Below are 21,720 nucleotides of genomic sequence, written 5' to 3' on the forward strand. Positions count from 1 at the left end.
TTTCTCCAGTGTGGATTCTCCGGTGGTGCTTCAATGAGCTTGACTGGCTAAAGCTCTTCTCACACTGGTACAGGAGGTAGGGTTTTTCTCCAGTGTGGGTTCGCTGGTGAATCTTCAAATCGCCTGACCTGCTAAAGCTCTTCTCACACTGGTCACAGGTGAAAGGTTTTTCTCTAGTGTGGGTACGTTTGTGGTGCTTCAATATCCCTGAACTCCAGAAACTCTTCTCACACTGGTCACAGGTGTATGGTTTTCCTATCGTGGATGTAGACTGATGTTGATCCAGCTGTTCTCCGATGATACTCTTCTCCCCATCATCATAAAGTCTATCTGGGTCTTTGCAGGTCTCTTCCTATAAAACAAAACAATAAATCAACAGAGAAAGTGACACAAGTGTATTAGAGGACACATATGAATGTCTTGATGCAAGTTAAAAATGGACGTGACAGAAGTAAAGTAAGGTTTTTAATGAAACCCGAGAATGCATTCTGACTCGTCGTTAGGGATGCCAGCGATTATTCGATTTTTCGAATATTCCTTACAGTCTCCATAATCGAAAATTATTTTTAAAATTCGATTTTATTTATATATATTTATTATTATTTATGTTTTTCTTTTTTTTCCTGGCTTAGTTTCAACCAAAATAATCGAATAATCGATTAATATTCGCCAGGGCTGTCCGATTTTCGAATTTGATCATGGTCAGTTTCTGGCATCCCTAATCGTCGTAGCCTAAAATACCGCTGAATAAAGGAAGAAGTATAAATACCTATTAACTTGATACAACAAAATAACAAAGACGCACTGATTGGTTGATTGAGTCGGACTGATTTGTTTTTTAAATAAATACAAAGGGGTTGGCTCTCACAGACACTAAAAGGGTTGAAGCACACAAACTCGTTTCATTGTTTTATAAATTAGTTAAATTCAGAGGTAGGAAGTACATTTACTCAGGTACTGTACTTCAGTTCAGAGGTAATGGTGAAACTCCACTACATGTAAATACCTTTAGTTACTTTACAGATGTGGATGAATGATGTGAAATATAATCAAGTGTTAATCAGACTTTAGTTCCACCTGGAGTGAATTCACAAGCTACCCTGCAGTATACAAAGTCATTCAAACTAGCTGCACCTTTACCAGCTTTGAGAACACTTTCATGATCAATCATTATAAAACATATCATATTATTATTCTGAAATGGACCAATCTGCACAATGACTACTTTTACTGTCGCTACTTTAAATATATTTTGATGCTAATACTTTTCTACTTTTCTGAGTACTTCTCCTTTTACTCAAGTACAAGATCCGAGTACTTCTCCCACCTCAGAGTAAATGTGAATGATCAGATGTTACCATCTCCTTGTATATGCTACTGTAGCTTTAGCACTCACTATTTGCTACAGGTGACTTCCTGTTTACATCTTTGATTGATTTTGCCAGATGTTTCCTAGCAACCAATATGATTCACTCAGTGTAACGAACGCTTTTTTAATTCTTCATTGTTTAAACTCAAATGCAACCATGTAAACAATTCTGAAAACTTAAATCAACAGGGCTCTAGACTGCTAAACTCTAAACAGAATTTCATTGTTTTCTACGGTGGCCCGGAAGTGCAAGACACCACAGCATTTCAGAAAACACCACAGCATTTCAGAAAACACCACAGCATTTCAGAAAACACAACAGCATTTTGCGTCGGGCCGAACCACGCCCCTTAGCTGTGATATAATGAGCATATACCACGGCCTGTCGTGAGCTATTGCTTAATGATATAACATGTCAGACACTGTGTTATTTTCAATCAATCCTAAAAGATAATTTGTTCAAACTAGCTCCACTCGCTTTAATTGCTCCTTTGAATGTAATTGTCCTCTGTGGTTTCCTACTCAACACATTTTTGTATTGTAATGCCACTCATATTTTATTTGTTATTGTATTTTAAGGTGACATTGAATGCTTTGAAAGGTGCCCTAAAATAAAGTGTATTATTGATCTTATATCTGTGCCTATATCACACTATTAATGTTCCTTATTTTAGACTGGGTTAATCCTGGTGTCAATAGGGAAGATCTGCACTGTTCTCTACGTAAAATGTTCAGCAGAGCAGGTATTTTCTCCTGTCAGATTTGGAACCCCCCCTTTCATTTGTCCAGGATAGTCATACACTCAAGAAAATCACACTGGTGTTGCCTGTTCCCCTCTAGTTTGTGCTCACCAAAGCATTTTACTCTGGGCCCCAGCAGGTTGAAAACTAAAGAGGGGCTTCCAAATCCGGCAGAGAAGGTGCTGCCAAGATATGGCACCCCCCCTACAACTTTGTCCCGGATAGTCACAACTTCACCAAAATCATACTGGTGTTGCCTGTTCCCCTCTCAGATTATGCTCACCAAAGCATTTTACTCTGGCCAAGCAGGTGAAAAACTTAAGAGGGGCTTCCATATCCGGCAGGCCAGGTGTTGTAGCTGCCGGATTTGGAAGCCCCCCTATATCTTTGTCCAGGATAGTCATAGACTCACCAAAATCACACTGGTGTTTGCTGTTTCCCTCTACTTTGTGCTCACAAAAGCATGTTACTCTGGGCCCAGCAGGTGAAAAATTATAGGGGGGCTTCCATATCCGGCAGCCAGCCACAACACCTTCTCTGCCGGATATGGAAGCCCCTCTTTAGTTTTGTACCTGCTGGGCCCAGAGTAAAATGCTTTGGTGAGCATAAACTAGAGAGGAACAGGCAACACCAGTGTGATTTTGGTGAAAATTGTGACTATCCTGGACAAGATATAGGGGGGCTTCCAAATCCGGCAGCTCCAACACCTGGTCTGCCGGATATGGAAGCCCCTCTTTCGTTTTTTACCTGCTGGGCCCAGAGTAATATGCTTTTGCGAGCACAAACTAGAGGGGAACAGGCAACACCAGTGTGATTTTGGTGAGTCTATGACCATCCTGGACAAAGATATAGGGGGGCTTCCAAATCCGGCAGCTACAACATCTTCTCTGCCGGATATGGAAGCCCCTCTTTCGTTTTTTACCTGTTGGGCCCAGAGTAAAATGCTTTTGTGAGCACACACTAGAGGGGAACAGGCAACACCAGTGTGATTTTGGTGACGGTGTGACCTTCCTGGACAAAGTTGTAGGGGGGGTGCCATATCTGGCAGGAGAAAAACCTGCTCTGCTGAACATGTTATGTAGAGAACAGTGCAGATCTTCCCTATTGACACCAGGATTAACCCAGTCTAAAATAAGGAACATTAATAGCGTGATATAGGCACAGATATAAGATCAATAATAAACTTTATTTCAGGGCACCTTTCAAAACATTCAATGTCACCTTAAAATAAAATAAAAAATAAAATATGAGTGGCATTACAATACAAAAATGTGTTGAGTAGGAAACCACAGAGGACAATTACATTCAAAGGAGCAATTAAAGCGAGTGGAGGCTAGTTTGAACAAATTATCTTTTAGGCTTGATTGAAAATAACACAGTGTCTTACATTATCATATATGTTATATCATTACTGTTATATCATTGCTTACTATTCGTGGTTATCAGACACTTAAACAACAGCGAAGGTTTTAAGAAATAGGACTATACTGACAATGACATCTTATCCTTTCATTGTCTTTCCTTTAAAACGAGCAACCTTGCAATTGTATGCACATTATTTATTCAGCCGTTTGCTGTTTAATCTGATGTGAAATATATCATTCAAAAGAGAGAAAACATTTTGAAAAACTAGGCGAAGCTCAATACAGCCGATGACGTCACCTGTGCGCGTCCCCGCGAACAGGGCTTCAATCTACGGCAAGGCTTCAACCTACGGCATAACACCTGCCCTGAAAACGCGTTGGTGTGAAAGGGGCATAAGCTCCGGAATCCGGTTCTTTTCAAGCACCAAAAAGTTGTCGGTCTAGAAAGCAAGCACCGCATACGTCACGCTTATGTCGGAGGCGGGGGCAGGGGCAACAGTTTTTAATGTTATACCATAGTAATTAATGCTGCAAAGCTGGGTATTTTGAGCTTGGCGCATGCAGAGGCGAACAACAGCTAGCTCTAATAGGACGTATTTACCTTCTTTCTCCTACCGAATCGTCGTTGAAGTTGATGATTGTAAAGAAGTCATGAATGTAGCATGTACAGGGATGCAAACTTGTCACCTTTCGGCGAAATTCGCCGTTTTGAATCCAAAATAGGTCTGGGACCCGGAGTAATCTGCGGCCGCGAGCTGTTATGTGCCATCATGACACGCATGGTGTTCTTTTTTTATATATTATAATGAAGCGCGAGCTGTGTGCTAGAGTCTTCCTGCCTGTCGGCTCTGCTCATGGATGTATAATAAGGCTCTGCTGCTCCGGGATGAGGGTCTAGCTTCAGCAGCTACATTACCTACGGGTGCGTTTGTTAATATTAACTGTGCGGTCCGGAGTCAGTGTGGCACAGACTGGACCGCTGGTGAACAGCTGTTAGAACGGGCCGTTCAGGTGTTCAAATCAGAGCTCCCTGTCGGAGCGGCAGAGCGTGATGTGCACTGAAAGTTTTCCTGTCGCAATATTATCGTTGAGCTAGCTAACTAGCATACATTGTCACTATCTGCTAACGTTAGCTTTAGCCTTCGTTTTCAAATAGTTTTTTTCATAGGCTATAAACGGAGGTGGTATAAGTATATATCTTGTACTTGAGTAAAAGTAGAAGTACTCAGATCTTGTACTAGAGTAAAAGTAGAAGTACTCAGGTCTTGTTCTTGAGTAAAAGTAGAAGTACTCAGATCTTGTACTTGAGTAAAAGTAGAAGTACTCAGGTCTTGTACTTGAGTAAAAGTAGAAGTACTCAGGTCTTGTACTTGAGTAAAAGTAGAAGTACTCATGTCTTGTACTTGAGTAAAAGTAGAAGTACTCAGGTCTTGTACTTGAGTAGAAGTAGAAGTCCTGCATTCAAAATGTTCCTCAAGTAAAAGTCGAAAAGTATTCTCATCAAAATATAGTTAAAGTAGCGACAGTAAAAGTAGTCATTGTGCAGATTGGTCCATTTCAGAATAATATATATGATATGTTTTATAATGATTGATCATGAAAGTGTTCTCAAAGCTGGTAAAGGTGCAGCTAGTTTGAATGACTTTGTATACTGCAGGGTAGCTTGTGAATTTACTCCAGGTGGAACTAAAGTCTGATTTAACACTTGATTATATTTCACATCATTCATCCACATCTGTAAAGTAACTAAAGGTATTAAATACATGTAGTAGTACACCATTTACCTCTGAACTGTAGTGGAGTAGAAGAACAAAGTAGCAACACATTGAAATACTTAAATAAAGTATCTCAAAATTGTACCCAAGTATAGTCCTTGTTGAGTTTATGAACTTAGTTACTTTACACCACTGGCTATACAGATAGAAAGACTAAGCCTTGCACAGAGGCATGAAAATACATTTTCAAAATGCTCAACAGTGCTGCCAAAATTATAAACTGACTGCTACACAATTCAAATAAATGCTTTTATACATTTCTATTAGATGTGACTCTTTGGCGTTTCTGTTATTATTAACTGCTTTAGTTGTTCCGACTGCTAAAATCCTGTTATTCCTCATTTTAAAGCCGATATTCCGTGGGGTCGGGGGGCTCGAATCCTTGTCACCTTTTTCATACCTGATGAGTTTGCATCCCTGATGTAACGACTGTAAAGTTGGTAGTAAAGGGTCCCATGTGTTCCATTTAGTTTCGACAGAGCAAAACCAAAACGAGTAGCGCTTCAATACAATCGGCCATTGTTGTTGTTGTCGATGTGAGGGGTTTCCGCGCGGTTTGGCTCTATGAAGCAGGCACGCAAACGGTTACGTCATGACGCAAAAACGATGACGCAATGACGCAGCACCAGTCGGGCTCTGGGGCCTCATTTATAAAGGGATATACGCTCAAAAAATGGCGTACGCCAGTTTCTACGCAATGTTTGCGATTTACAAAATACTAACTTGACGGGAAAATGTGCAGTCCTCCCATGGATGTATAATAAGAAGGGTCCTCCACGCAAACTCTAACCCATGGTACGCACTAAGCACACAAACGGGAGAGACGAGAAACTGCGACACCGTTGGCAGAAGGAAGAATGGAGAAATATGTGGAAATAATACCATAAATAAAATGTTACCTCATTTATCAAATATGAAGAATTTATTTTCAAACATTGATTAAAGCCAATCTTAAAATGATTAAACAAACGCCTGTTTGAGACTCCTCAGTGCACACAAAAACATATAACTTGGAGAAATAAATAAATACGGATATGTTATTTAAAACCACCTCGAATATGTTGTGTTAATGTTATGAAATGTTTTCTCATAAATGATGCGGTAAGCAGAGGACAGAATAACGTCTAAACTGACGCCGTTTTGCATTTCTATAGGTTGTAGATACGAGCATGGTTTTATATACTATCACGTTTAATCGTGTTTTATGCCGTTTGCCAAGACTTGATAAGTCGCTCGTAAAACACAGGAGGTATGGAAACTAAGAACACCATATGTGGTAAATTGTACAGCTAATATAACACAACACATTAGTTGTATTTCCTTTAACTGGTGAATTATGGATATATAGTTGCTGATCGACAGCTGGAACACAAACCACCAAATACAACAAAAATAATTCAGATCCAGTCTTCATGACTCCACTCCGGAGGGATTCCCCGATCATTTCTTACAGTTTCTCATCAAGGGGGTGTCTCCTGTCCTCGGGACAAACACACTGCCTGAGGAAGGTTATGTGTATTTTTTTGTCATTAACTTTTTTCCTGCGATCTTCTTCATGCAGTCAGTCAAAATGAATGAATGAATGGGCGTTTATTTGACTATTTATAGGCAAATATGGGCGTTACGAGTCGACTGTGATTTATAAAGGGAAACAGGCGTAGGAAGTGCCGTACGCACTTCCCTCTCCGGTACGCAATGTTTTGTGAATCGGAAAATAGCGGAAAATGTCTGGACCTATTTTTTTTGCTTTGTCCTACGCAGTGGCGACTGGTCATTAGGGGCAGGTGGGGCACAGCCCCACCTAGTGTCAGCAGAAAGTATTACAAATAATGATTACAAAAATGCAAAAAAATAAATAAAAAAATATATAAAATATATTTTAAGATCATGTTTAATCATCTGATTCGTCTGTACATTGCTGTTTTAGTCTGTGTTCTTCTAATTAGTGTGTCTACAGTCACAGTGTGTGCCTATTGAGCTGTTTAGAGCCATGTGGGACAAAACCTGATTATGCCCCTTCCTCTCGCTGTGAAGTCAACGGTGACTGTAAAAACTTCACTGCGCATGCTCAGAGTATTTTGTAATGAAATGTGTGTGGCAAAAAAATAATGACCAGAGGGGCATGGAGCTACCATCCCCGCCATACGTCATCTCAAATCATTCAGAGCTGATTGGCTGTAAGTACGTGTGCCGCGAAAAGTGTGCTGTGTGAAGAGGAGACGAGAGAGCTGCAGGGGCGCGTCCTAAAACCAGGAAGTAAGCACAAAAAGCAATGAGATTTCTCCAGAGGATTTTAGAAAATAGCTCGAAATAAGATCTGTGGGAAACGTACCTGTTAGATAAATGCACGTTTTGATTAGCCGGATAACATCCACATGTCTACCCTACTTATATAATTTTTTTATCATAAATCTATGGATTAGATTTATGATAGACTTTTGAAACTACAAGAACATAAGGAGGACTTTTACAAAAAAGTAATAGAAATGTTTGTCCAGAAGGATAGGCAAATGGACTTCATCTTCAAGTCAAGGTAAGACCGCCATTTTATTGAAAATGGGATCTTACTAAGAGAGAACAATTCAATATTTAAATGATAAAATGACATTTTTTGGGTATCCTTTTGTTGAACTGTCTGTTTAAAATTAATCGAAGCATCAGACAAAAAAAGCTTTTGAAAATAATATTATATTTTGGTTAGGTCAAAATATAATATTTGTAAACCTGAAGAGTCAGTGCCAGTGCCTCACCAGCCATGAACCTCACTGCACGTCACTGCAGAAGCTTATATATAGACATCTAAGTTTTTTGTGCCCCACCACTTTTGTACATATAAAAACGCCACTGGTCCTACGTAAGCAACCTTCCACGTCAATCTTACGCAAGGCGTTATAAATGAGGCCCCTGATCAGTGGTAACACTTTTTTCCCAAGCTCCGTGCATACTGAGGGGACGGACAGAGTGATGTAATTTTGAGATCGTAGTCTATAGCTGTACTGTTTGTGTGATATGTAGAGGGGCAGCAGTCCAAGCATAGCGGTATAGATTAATTTGTACCAGTGCAGAGATCTGCGCATTGATAGTGATGTCCAGTTAACTAAAGAGTACAGTGTGCAATGGTGTGTGAGGGGTTTACAGTTGGTTATGAACCTCAGAGCCCCATGGTAAACAGCGTCCAGCAGATGAAGGGAGTGAGCTGAGGCGTTCATGTACACAACATCCCCGTAGTCCAAGAGCGGGAAACATGTGGCAGCTCCAAGCCGTTTCCTAGCACTTGTGGAGAAGCAGGCCTTGTTTCTAAAAAAGAATCCCAGTTTTAATTTCAGTTTCCTTAAAAGATAGTCAATCTTAGTAGTCATAGATAGTCAATAGTCAAGTTTCTGTAGGTGTGAAAAGCTTCAATGGGTTATGCTGGGCAGACATGATGCAGGGAAGAACAGTTGGTAACTTTTTCTTCTTGGAAAACAACATGACTTTTGTCTTGTCTGAATTCAACACCAACCTGAGGTGGAAAAGGTGTGACTGTAAAGTGTCAAAAGCAGACTGCAGACGTTCAAATGCAAGGGCGGCAGTGCTAGCACAACAGTATAGATCAGTATCATCTGCATATATATGTACAGAGGCATCAATATTTTGATGCACATCATTTATATAAATTGTAAACAGGGTGGGTCCCAAGACCGAACCTTGAGGAACACCTCTGGGCACATTAAGAAAGCTTGAGGAGAGACCGCTGAATTGTACACATTGCTTGCAATTTGAAAGATAGTTTGAAAACCAACCAACAGCTAGGTCAGACAGGCCTATATGGGATAACTTCTGGCATAGAATGCCATGGTCCACAGTATCAAATGCCTTGGATAAGACTATAAAAAGGGCAGCACAGTAGCTCTTTGCGTCCAAGCCTTCAACAATGTCATTCACTACTTTCAAAGCAGCTGTTACTGTACTGTGCTGCTTCCTAAAGCCTGACTGGTGAGGAGATAGAATGTTGTTCAAGCTTAAATATTCTTTGATTTGATCATTCACCAGCCTTTCAAGTACTTTAGCTAAAATAGAGAGCTTGGAAATTGGTCTGTAATTATTCATCAGCATGGAATCACCACCTTTCAATAAGGGGAGAACATTTGCAGTTTTTCCAAACATCTGGAATGACATTGTTTGTTATAGAAAGATTAAAAACATGACACACTGGTTGGGCTATAATATCTGCAGCTAGACGTAAGAAACAAGGGGGGAGATCGTCTGGGCCTGCTGATTTATTGGGGTCTAGGCCCTTTAGAGCCTTACAAACCTCCCCAACAGAGAAAAGGTCGAAGGAGAAAGTGTGGCTACTGGAAAAAGTTATGTAACATCTAATGTAAACATGAATGGACCAAGGATAGACCCCTGTGGAACCTCTTTCTGAGGGTAAAATGGCCTGAATGAGTACAGTCAGCATTGGTAATAGTTTATGGTTCAAAGCGACGCTCTATCTAGCTTATGTGAGACTAAAGGCTCTATACACACACTTTTAGAAATCAGTAGGCTTTAGCTTGTTGTTCAATTACCACATATTTATAACATTATTACATTTAAGTGACTGTGGTGCCTTGTTCTTTAGGGAGCTTTGTGTGTGTTTTTGCTGTGGAAAAAAATACAAGTTGACAACTGAAGTGCATGCATTTGAATATTATTGAGAACATTTGAACAACTTTTAAAATCCACACAACATCTTTTAACAGTGAGTTGTGTCAAACAGTCCACCTCACTCTTTCTGAACAGTCTCAGTGCACTAGTGAAGGTTTTCTCCCATGTGGTCTGGTTCTCTGAAACTCTTCTCAGAGTGAGCACAGACGTCAGGTTTTTCTCCAGTGTGGGTAGGCTGGTGGAGCTTCACACTGTATGAGTCACTGAACTCTTTCTCCCACTGGTCAAAGGAGTGGGTTCGCTGGTGGCGCTTCAATGAGCGTGAGGCCGTGAAACTTTTCTCACACTGGTCACAGGAGTAGGGTTTTTCTCCAGTGTGGGTTCGCTGGTGGACCTTCAATGAGCCTGACTGGCTAAAGCTCTTCTCACACTGGTCACAGGAGTAGGGTTTTTCTCCAGTGTGGGTTCGCTTGTGAATCTTCAAATCGCCTGACTGGCTAAAGCTCTTCTCACACTGGTCACAGGAGTAGGGTTTTTCTCCAGTGTGGGTTCGCTGGTGGACCTTCAAATCGCCTGACTGGCTAAAGCTCTTCTCACACTGGTCACAGGAGTAGGGTTTTTCTCCAGTGTGGGTTCGCTGGTGGACCTTCAATGAGCCTGACTGGCTAAAGCTCTTCTCACACTGGTCACAGGAGTAGGGTTTCTCTCCAGTGTGGGTTCGCTTGTGAGTCGTCAAATCGCCTGACTGGCTAAAGCTCTTCTCACACTGGTCACAGGAGTAGGGTTTCTCTCCAGTGTGGGTTCGCAGGTGAATCTTCAAATCGCCTGACTGGCTAAAGCTCTTCTCACACTGGTCACAGGTGAAAGGTTTTTCTCTAGTGTGGGTACGTTTGTGGTGCTTCAAAGTCCCTGAACTCCAGAAACTCTTCTCACACTGGTCACAGGTGTATGGTTTTCCTATCGTGGCTGTAGACTGATGTTGATCCAGCTGTTCTCCGATGATACTCTTCTCCCCATCATCATAAAGTCTATCTGGGTCTTTGCAGGTCTCTTCCTATAAAACAAAACAATAAATCAACAGAGAAAGTGACACAAGTGTATTAGAGGACACATATGAATGTCTTGATGCAAGTTAAAAATGGACGTGACAGAAGTAAAGTAAGGTTTTTAATGAAACTCGAGAATGCATTCTGACTCGTCGTAGCCTAAAATACCACTGAATAAAGGAAGAAGTATAAATACCTATTAACTTGATACAACAAAATAACAAAGACGCACTGATTGGTTGATTGATTCGGACTGATTTGTTTTTTAAATAAATACAAAGGGGTTGGCTCTCACAGACACTAAAAGGGTTGAAGCACACAAACTCGTTTCATTGTTTTATAATTAGTTATAGTATCCAGGTATCACTAGCTATTCAAATATCTACACCGTGAATTTGAAAATAATGAAAATTAAATGATCACATTATATCAGTAAATTCAGAGGTAGGAAGTACATTTACTCAGGTACTTGTACTTAAGTACAATTTTGAGGTACTCCATTTTATGTCACCTTGTACTTCTACTCCACTACAGTTCAGAGGTAAATGGTGTACTTTTACTCCACTACATGTATTTAATACCTTTAGTTACTTCACAGATGTGGATGAATGATGTGAAATATAATCAAGTGTTAAATCAGACTTTAGTTCCACCTGGAGTAAATTCACAAGCTACCCTGCAGTATACAAAGTCATTCAAACTAGCTGCACCTTTACCAGCTTTGAGAACACTTTAATGATCAATCATTATAAAACATATCATATATATTATTCTGAAATGGACCAATCTGCACAATGACTACTTTTACTGTCGCTACTTTCACTATATTTTGATGATAATACTTTTCTACTTTTACTTGAGGAACATTTTGAATTCAGGACTTTTACTGTAACAGAGTATTCCTACACTCTGGTACTTCTACTTTTACTAAGTACAAGATCTGAGTACTTCTACTTTTACTCAAGATCTGAGTACTTCTCCTTTTACTCAAGTACAAGACCTGAGTACTTCTACTTTTACTCAAGTACAAGACCTGAGTACTTCTACTTTTACTCAAGTACAAGACCTGAGTACTTCTACTTTTACTCAAGTACAAGATCTGAGTACTTCTACTTTTACTCAAGTACAAGATCCGAGTACTTCTCCTTTTACTCAAGTACAAGATCTGAGTACTTCTACTTTTACTCAAGTACAAGATCTGAGTACTTCTCCCACCTCAGAGTAAATGTGAATGATCAGATGTTACCATCTCCTTGTATATGCTACTGTAGCTTTAGCACTCACTATTTGCTACAGGTGACTTCCTGTTTACATCTTTGATTGATTTTGCCAGATGTTTCCTAGCAACCAATATGATTCACTCAGTATAACGAACGCTTGTTCAATTCTTCATTGTTTAGACTCAAATGCAACCATGTAAACAATTCTGAAAACTTAAATCAACAGGACTCTAGACTGCTAAACTTTAAACATAATTTCATTGTTTTCACTCAAATATGAATAATTATTTAACCAGGATTTTCACTTTTCATTTCATTTCAAACCTTTATTTATCCAGGTGTATCCCATTGAGATCATTGATCTCTTTTTCAAGGGAGACCTGCTCAAGTAGGTTCCACATGAAACATAAAAACTTTTAAAAGTTAAAGTAACTTACCCTCTGCTGATGAACTCTTTCTGCTGCTTGTGTTATCGTCTACCTGAAGTTCAGCCATCTGCAATAACAGAGATTACCACATTACTTATTAGCAAACCACAGGAATTAAAATAAACATTTAGTGTTTTTCTAAATGTTAACATTGAGACCATTAATTTGACAAAACAATCACTACCACAAAGCTCAAAGAGAGATGGAGTCCATCCAGTTAGACACTTGCACATCTGACACAAAATAGAGACATATCTTGTTGTGCTTTAGTTTGTGCATTTTTTAAATAAATGCAGCTTTAAAATGAGGTAAAGCTATATATTACAAATATAAATAAAGACAATAAATCAGTCTTACTTGTGCAGAGGAAGCAGGTCATACATTTCAGTCCCAGTATCCAACATGCAGAACAACAAACTCTATTTTCATTAAATATCTAAATAAGTTTGAAAGAGTAAAATAAATCTCCCTCTGCCAGCCAAACAATAGCTCCCGTAAACATCACATAGAAACGACCCAGCTGCAGAAACGCTGTTTTCTTACCGTTGATGTGTGAAAGTAGTTTCGATAACTCGTGCCGGTTGACGGACGTCTTCACGTGGGTCAGGTTTGAAAGATGCACTGGTGTTTCCATGGTAACACAATTCAAAGGTTCCAATTCAAGTTTTATTTTGATTTGACTTTGCTGTTGTTGTAGTTGTGTTATCTGTTCCTTCTAGCTTAAATAGAGGGTTGTGCTGTGTATGTTACTTTGATGTATTGTATGGGTCGGCAACAGGCGGCCCGCGGGCCATTGTTGGCCCGCCAGCAATATCGACAGTCGCACATATAGGCTATAATGTCCGAATAGAGAATCTACCTACACCTGAAGAATGCTTATTGTACTTTTATCTATGTTGAGAATGAATGACATACAGCACAGGCACAATCAGGCAGCGGGGTACACTGACGTCAATTAAAGCACTTATTTAAAGGACACCTATCATGCTATATTTAAATGATATATTGTAGGGCCATACCTATATAAGGTGTATTTATACGTTTCTGTTTTCAAAATACCAAACAGATCATGCATTTTAGCCATGCCTCATTTCACTCTATTTGCTGTTCTCCAGCCCTGTTTTTGCAGGGGGCTGATTCTGTGAGCTGCAGCTGACCACGCCCCCCTGCAGGAGAGGGGAGCGTGCTCTGATCAAGTCAGAAGAGGGTGAGAAAAAGAGATCTCCGTCCTCCGTGTTTTATTCTTATATTATTATATAGAGTCGTTATTCATTTGTTTTAAAGCTCAATAAATAACAAAGAAGACCTTTGACCGGCACTTTTCTAATTTTGTCCGGAAGATTTAAACTTTAACGGACATCTTGACCGGCGAAAGAAAACCTAACTGAAACTCTGCCACCCGGTCCCCTCGTTCCTTGGAAGAGGCGGAGAGGTGGGTGTTTGTCATCTGCTGGTGGACTAACCGGAGAGAATTACAGTGCTTGCCTCGGGGAGGGAGAACAAAAGCCACAGCGGAGAATAAACAGAAGGGTAACCATGGCAACCATGCGCGGGAAGTCTTCTTCGCTGCTTTTGTGGCAGACTACAGCGCCACTTACAGGCCTGGCATATGTACTACAGCGTCTCCAGCGCTTTCGAGCGGCAATGGCCGGCCGTGGCCCAACCCCACATTCCCCTGATAGGTGGAGACTTGGCCCAATAGCCGTAGCGCCACCGTCCTGACGTCAGGACAGTGTTCAAATCTGGATCAGTTTTTATCAGATCCGTTGCAGCCCCTTTTTTAGAGATTTGGATATGGAGGAAAATAGAGAGGGTTGTGTTTTCTGACACTTGGTGAGTTCCCTGGAACACCGGGGACACATATTCATGTATAAAAGACGTACAAAAGTGCATTTTGCATGATAGGTCCCCTTTAACTATTAAATACATTGAGTTGAGTAAAATACTTGGTTACTGATTAATTTAGGTTATAATATATTAAATAAATTGCAAAGCAAAACATGCTGTAATTTATTTATTTTGTATTTTTTAAAGGTTTTCAACCTGAAAGAATCCTAATGTGTCCTTGAAAAGTTGAAATAAAGAAAAGGAAAAAGGATTCCAGTTGTCCATGCGTCCTCTGTTGCCCCTCAAGCCTCTCAAATGTGGGCAAACACTCAAATAAATGCCAAAAACCCAGAGAACTTGACAATACTTATCAGAATAAAAGTATGTTAAATAACACTGCTACCTAGTTAATAACTCACTCAGTGGAGGCTCGTCCATTGAGGAAAGGGAGGACCATCCTCCCTAAAATTTCAGAACATTTTTTACTTTGAAGAGAACAATAAATGCACCTCAATTTAAAAGATAAGTCTGTTAAAATACAGATAATAGCCCTGACTTTTAACATGGGACTGAAATGGGGCTAGAGACGACGATCCTCCCTTTGGGCGGGTCTATCCAGAGGCTCTGGATTGGGCGCCTATATCATCAGTGAACCAATCAGCGGATCTGACTGGGCATCAGAGTGTTGATGGGGAGGGTTATCAGCGATATCAGAGTTTTTTCTGAACCGGGGAACAGGGGCGCTGCGCCCTCTTACCAAAATCAATTCCTTGAATTAGGCTTTGATTATGTTCTGGCCCGCCATCTTGTGGCTCAGCAAAAAATTGGCCCACGGCCAAACTTACTTGCCTACCCCTGATGTATTGTATGCAAAATCCACCATTGCCCCGAAGTATACTTGTATCCTGCTGAAGTGTGTTCCAGGTTGAGGGGGCAGAGTATGACATGGCTTTTTTCCCAAGCTCCGTGCGTACTGAGGGGACGGACAGAGTGATGTAATTTTGAGATCGTAGTCTATAGCTGTACTGTTTGTGTGATATGTAAGTGGATATGTAGAGGGGCAGCAGTCCAAGCACAGCGGTATAGATGAGTTTGTACCAGTGCAGTGATCTGCGCATTGATAGTGATGTCCAGTTAACTAAAGAGTACAGCGTGCAATGGTGTTTGAGGGGTTTACAGTTGGTTATGAACCTCAGAGCCCCATGGTAAACAGCGTCCAGCAGATGAAGGGAGTGAGCTGAGGCGTTCATGTACACAACATCCCTGTAGTCCAAGAGCGGGAAACATGTGGCAGCTACAAGCCGTTTCCTAGCACTTGTTGAGAAGTAGGCCTTGTTTCTAAAAAAGAATGCCAGTTTTAATTTCAGTTTCCTTAAAAGATAGTCAATCTTAGTAGTCATAGATAGTCAATAGTCAAGTTTCTGTAGGTGTGAACAGCTTCAATGGGGTTATGCTGGGCAGACATGATGCAGGGAAGAACAGTTGGTAACTTTTTCTTCTTGGAAAACAACATGACTTTTGTCTTGTCTGAATTTAACACCAACGTGAGGTGGAACAGGTGTGACTGAAAAGTGTCAAAAGCAGACTGCAGACGTTCAAATGCAAGGGCAGCAGTGCTAGCACAACAGTATAGAACAGTATCATCTGCATATAGATGTACAGAGGCATCAATATTTTGACGCACATCATTTATATAAATTGAAAAAAAGGGTGAGTCCCAAGACCGAACCTTGAGGGACACCTCTGGGCACAATAAGAAAGCTTGAGGAGAGACCGCTGAATTGTACACATTGCTTGCGATTTAAAAGATAGTTTGAAAACCAACCAACAGCTTGGTCAGACAGGCCTATATGGGATAACTTCTGGCATAAAATGCCATGGTCCACAGTATCAAATGCCTTGGATAAGTCTATAAAAAGGGCAGCACAGTAGCTCTTTGCATCCAAGCCTTCAACAATGTCATTCACTACTTTCAAAGCAGCCGTTACTGTACTGTGCTGCTTCCTAAAGCCTGACTGGTGAGGAGATAGAATGTTGTTCAAGCTTAAATATTCTTTGATTTGATCATTCACCAGCCTTTCAAGTACTTGAGCTAAAATAGAGAGCTTGGAAATTGGTCTGTAATTATTCATCACTATGGGATCACCACCTTTCAATCAGGGGAGAACATTTGCAGTTTTCCAAACATCTGGAATGACATTGTTTGTTATAGAAAGATTAAAAACATGACACACTGGTTGGGCTATAATAGCTGCAGCTAGACGTAAGAAACAAGGGGGGAGATCGTCTGGGCCTGCTGATTTATTGGGGTCTAGGCCCTTTAGAGCCTTACAAACATCCCCAACAGAGGTCGAAGGAGAAAGTGTGGCTACTGGAAAAAGTTATGTAACATCTAATGTAAACATGAATGGACCAAGGATAGACCCCTGTGGAACCTCTTTCTGAGGGTAAAATGGCCTGAATGAGTACAGTCAGCAACGGTAATAGTTTATGGTTCAAAGCGACGCTCTATCTAGCTTATATGAGACTAAAGGCTCTATACACACACTTTTAGAAATCAGTAGGCTTTAGCTTGTTGTTCAATTACCACATATTTATAACATTACAGTTAAGTGACTGTGGTGCCTTGTTCTTTAGGGAGCTTTGTGTGTGTTTTTGCTGTGGAAAAAAATACAAGTTGACAACTTAAGTGCATGCATTTGAATATTATTGAGAACATTTGAACAACTTTTAAAATCCACACAACATCTTTTAACAGTGAGTTGTGTCAAACAGTCCACCTCACTCTTTCTGAACAGTCTCAGTGCACTAGTGAAGGTTTTCTCCCATGTGGTCTGGTTCTCTGAAACTCTTCTCAGAGTGAGCACAGACGTCAGGTTTTTCTCCAGTGTGGGTAGGCTGGTGGAGCTTCACACTGTATGAGTCACTGAACTCTTTCTCCCACTGGTCAAAGGAGTGGGTTCGCTGGTGGCTCTTCAATGAATGTGAGTCCGCGAAACTTTTCTCACACTGGTCACAGGAGTAGGGTTTTCTCCAGTGTGGGTTCGCTTGTGAATCGTCAAATAGCTTGACTGGCTAAAGCTCTTCTCACAGAGGTCACAGGAGTAGGGTTTTTCTCCAGTGTGGGTTCGCTGGTGGCGCTTCAATGAGCATGAGTCCGTGAAACTTTTCTCACAGAGGTCACAGGTGAAAGGTTTTTCTCCAGTGTGGGTTCGCTTGTGAATCGTCAAATAGCCTGACTGGCTAAAGCTCTTCTCACACTGGTCACAGGTGAAAGGTTTTTCTCTAGTGTGGGTACGTTTGTGGCGCTTCAATATCCCTGATCTGCAGAAACTCTTCTGACACTGGTCACAGGTGAAAGGTTTTTCTCCAGTGTGGATTCTCCGGTGGTGCTTCAATGAGCTTGACTGGCTAAAGCTCTTCTCACACTGGTTACAGGAGTAGGGTTTTTCTCCAGTGTGGGTTCGCTGGTGAATCTTCAAATCGCCTGACCTGCTAAAGCTCTTCTCACACTGGTCACAGGTGAAAGGTTTTTCTCTAGTGTGGGTACGTTTGTGGTGCTTCAATATCCCTGAACTCCAGAAACTCTTCTCACACTGGTCACAGGTGTGTGGTTTTCCTATCGTGGATGTAGACTGATGTTGATCCAGCTGTTCTCCGATGATACTCTTCTCCCCATCATCATAAAGTCTATCTGGGTCTTTGCAGGTCTCTTCCTATAAAACAAAACAATAAATCAACAGAGAAAGTGACACAAGTGTATTAGAGGACACATATGAATGTCTTGATGAAAGTTAAAAATGGACGTGACAGAAGTAAAGTAAGGTTTTTAATGAAACCCGAGAATGCATTCTGACTCGTCGTTAGGGATGCCAGCGATTATTCGATTTTTCGAATATTCGTTACAGTCTCCATAATCGAAAATTATTTTTAAAATTCGATTTTATTTATATATATTTTTATTATTATTTATGTTTTTCTTTTTTTTCCTGGCTTAGTTTCAACCAAAATAATCGAATAATCGATTAATATTCGCCAGGGCTGTCCGATTTTCGAATTTGATCATGGTCAGTTTCTGGCATCCCTAATCGTCGTGGCCTAAAATACCGCTGAATAAAGGAAGAAGTATAAATACCTATTAACTTGATACAACAAAATAACAAAGACGCACTGATTGGTTGATTGAGTCGGACTGATTTGTTTTTTAAATAAATACAAAGGGGTTGGCTCTCACAGACACTAAAAGGGTTGAAGCACACAAACTCGTTTCATTGTTTTATAAATTAGTTAAATTCAGAGGTAGGAAGTACATTTACTCAGGTACTGTACTTAAGTACAATTTTGAGGTAATTGTACTTTACTTGAGTATCTCCATTTTATGCTACTTTGTATTTCTAGTCCACTTCAGTTCAGAGGTAAATGGTGAACTTTTACTCCACTACATGTATTTAATACCTTTAGTTACTTTACAGATGTGGATGAATGATGTGAAATATAATCAAGTGTTGAATCAGACTTTAGTTCCACCTGGAGTGAATTCACAAGCTACCCTGCAGTATACAAAGTCATTCAAACTAGCTGCACCTTTACCAGCTTTGAGAACACTTTCATGATCAATCATTATAAAACATATCATATATATTATTCTGAAATGGACCAATCTGCACAATCACTACTTTTACTGTCGCTACTTTAAATATATTTTTGATGATAATACTTTTCTACTTTTCTGAGTACTTCTCCTTTTACTCAAGTACAAGATCTGAGTACTTCTCCCACCTCAGAGTAAATGTGAATGATCAGATGTTACCATCTCCTTGTATATGCTACTGTAGCTTTAGCACTCACTATTTGCTACAGGTGACTTCCTGTTTACATCTTTGATTGATTTTGCCAGATGTTTCCTAGCAACCAATATGATTCACTCAGTGTAACGAACGCTTTTTTAATTCTTCATTGTTTAAACTCAAATGCAACCATGTAAACAATTCTGAAAACTTAAATCAACAGGGCTCTAGACTGCTAAACTCTAAACAGAATTTCATTGTTTTCTACGGTGGCCCGGAAGTGCAAGACACCACAGCATTTCAGAAAACACCACAGCATTTCAGAAAACACCACAGCATTTCAGAAAACACCACAGCATTTCAGAAAACACAACAGCATTTTGCGTCGGGCCGAACCACGCCCCTTAGCTGTGATATAATGAGCATATACCACGGCCTGTCGTGAGCTATTGCTTAATGATATAACATGTCAGACACTGTGTTATTTTCAATCAATCCTAAAAGATAATTTGTTCAAACTAGCTCCACTCGCTTTAATTGCTCCTTTGAATGTAATTGTCCTCTGTGGTTTCCTACTCAACACATGTTTGTATTGTAATGCCACTCATATTTTATTTGTTATTGTATTTTAAGGTGACATTGAATGCTTTGAAAGGTGCCCTAAAATAAAGTGTATTATTGATCTTATATCTGTGCCTATATCACACTATTAATGTTCCTTATTTTAGACTGGGTTAATCCTGGTGTCAATAGGGAAGATCTGCACTGTTCTCTACGTAACATGTTCAGCAGAGCAGGTATTTCTCCTGTCAGATTTGGAACCCCCCCCCTTTCATTTTGTCCAGGATAGTCATACACTCAAGAAAATCACACTGGTGTTGCCTGTTCCCCTCTAGTTTGTGCTCACCAAAGCATTTTACTCTGGGCCCAGCAGGTGAAAAACTAAAGAGGGGCTTCCAAATCCGGCAGAGAAGGTGCTGCCAGATATGGCACCCCCCCTACAACTTTGTCCAGGATAGTCACAACTTCACCAAAATCATACTGGTGTTGCCTGTTCCCCTCTAGATTATGCTCACCAAAGCATTTTACTCTGGGCCAAGCAGGTGAAAAACTTAAGAGGGGCTTCCATATCCGGCAGGCCAGGTGTTGTAGCTGCCGGATTTGGAAGCCCCCCTATATCTTTGTCCAGGATAGTCATAGACTCACCAAAATCACACTGGTGTTTGCTGTTTCCCTCTACTTTGTGCTCACAAAAGCATGTTACTCTGGGCCCAGCAGGTGAAAAATTATAGGGGGGCTTCCATATCCGGCAGCCAGCCACAACACCTTCTCTGCCGGATATGGAAGCCCCTCTTTAGTTTTGTACCTGCTGGGCCCAGAGTAAAATGCTTTGGTGAGCATAAACTAGAGAGGAACAGGCAACACCAGTGTGATTTTGGTGAAATTGTGACTATCCTGGACAAAGATATAGGGGGGCTTCCAAATCCGGCAGCTCCAACACCTGGTCTGCCGGATATGGAAGCCCCTCTTTCGTTTTTTACCTGCTGGGCCCAGAGTAATATGCTTTTGCGAGCACAAACTAGAGGGGAACAGGCAACACCAGTGTGATTTTGGTGAGTCTATGACCATCCTGGACAAAGATATAGGGGGGCTTCCAAATCCGGCAGCTACAACATCTTCTCTGCCGGATATGGAAGCCCCTCTTTCGTTTTTTACCTGTTGGGCCCAGAGTAAAATGCTTTTGTGAGCACACACTAGAGGGGAACAGGCAACACCAGTGTGATTTTGGTGACGGTGTGACCTTCCTGGACAAAGTTGTAGGGGGGGTGCCATATCTGGCAGGAGAAAAACCTGCTCTGCTGAACATGTTATGTAGAGAACAGTGCAGATCTTCCCTATTGACACCAGGATTAACCCAGTCTAAAATAAGGAACATTAATAGCGTGATATAGGCACAGATATAAGATCAATAATAAACTTTATTTCAGGGCACCTTTCAAAACATTCAATGTCACCTTAAAATAAAATAAAAAATAAAATATGAGTGGCATTACAATACAAAAATGTGTTGAGTAGGAAACCACAGAGGACAATTACATTCAAAGGAGCAATTAAAGCGAGTGGAGCTAGTTTGAACAAATTATCTTTTAGGCTTGATTGAAAATAACACAGTGTCTTACATTATCATATATGTTATATCATTACTGTTATATCATTGCTTACTATTCGTGGTTATCAGACACTTAAACAACAGCGAAGGTTTTAAGAAATAGGACTATACTGACAAATGACATCTTATCCTTTCATTGTCTTTCCTTAAAACGAGCAACCTTGCAATTGTATGCACATTATTTATTCAGCCGTTTGCTGTTTAATCTGATGTGAAATATATCATTCAAAAGAGAGAAAACATTTTGAAAACTAGGCGAAGCTCAATACAGCCGATGACGTCACCTGTGCGCGTCCCCGCGAACAGGGCTTCAATCTACGGCAAGGCTTCAACCTACGGCATAACACCTGCCCTGAAAACGCGTT

General features: G+C 40.5%; 1 protein-coding gene across 1 annotated transcript in view; it reads right to left on the reverse strand.

Annotated features, from left to right (window-relative positions):
- Positions 1–4: 4 nt before the first annotated feature.
- LOC117475890 (zinc finger protein 271-like) overlaps positions 5–21,720 on the reverse strand; it is a gene marked incomplete at its 3' end in the record, with an annotated part of 35,681 nt that continues 13,965 nt past the window's right edge. The window contains exons 4-6 of the mRNA XM_034122230.1: positions 12,581–12,638; positions 10,162–10,930; positions 5–254 (exon numbers count right to left, since the gene is read on the reverse strand). Coding sequence (XP_033978121.1) covers positions 5–254; positions 10,162–10,930; positions 12,581–12,638 — 1,077 coding nt within the window. The remainder of the gene's footprint in view (positions 255–10,161; positions 10,931–12,580; positions 12,639–21,720) is intronic.

Source organism: Trematomus bernacchii, unplaced genomic scaffold (genome assembly GCF_902827165.1).
Source record: "Trematomus bernacchii unplaced genomic scaffold, fTreBer1.1, whole genome shotgun sequence".
In the NCBI taxonomy this organism is placed as follows: domain Eukaryota; kingdom Metazoa; phylum Chordata; class Actinopteri; order Perciformes; family Nototheniidae; genus Trematomus; species Trematomus bernacchii.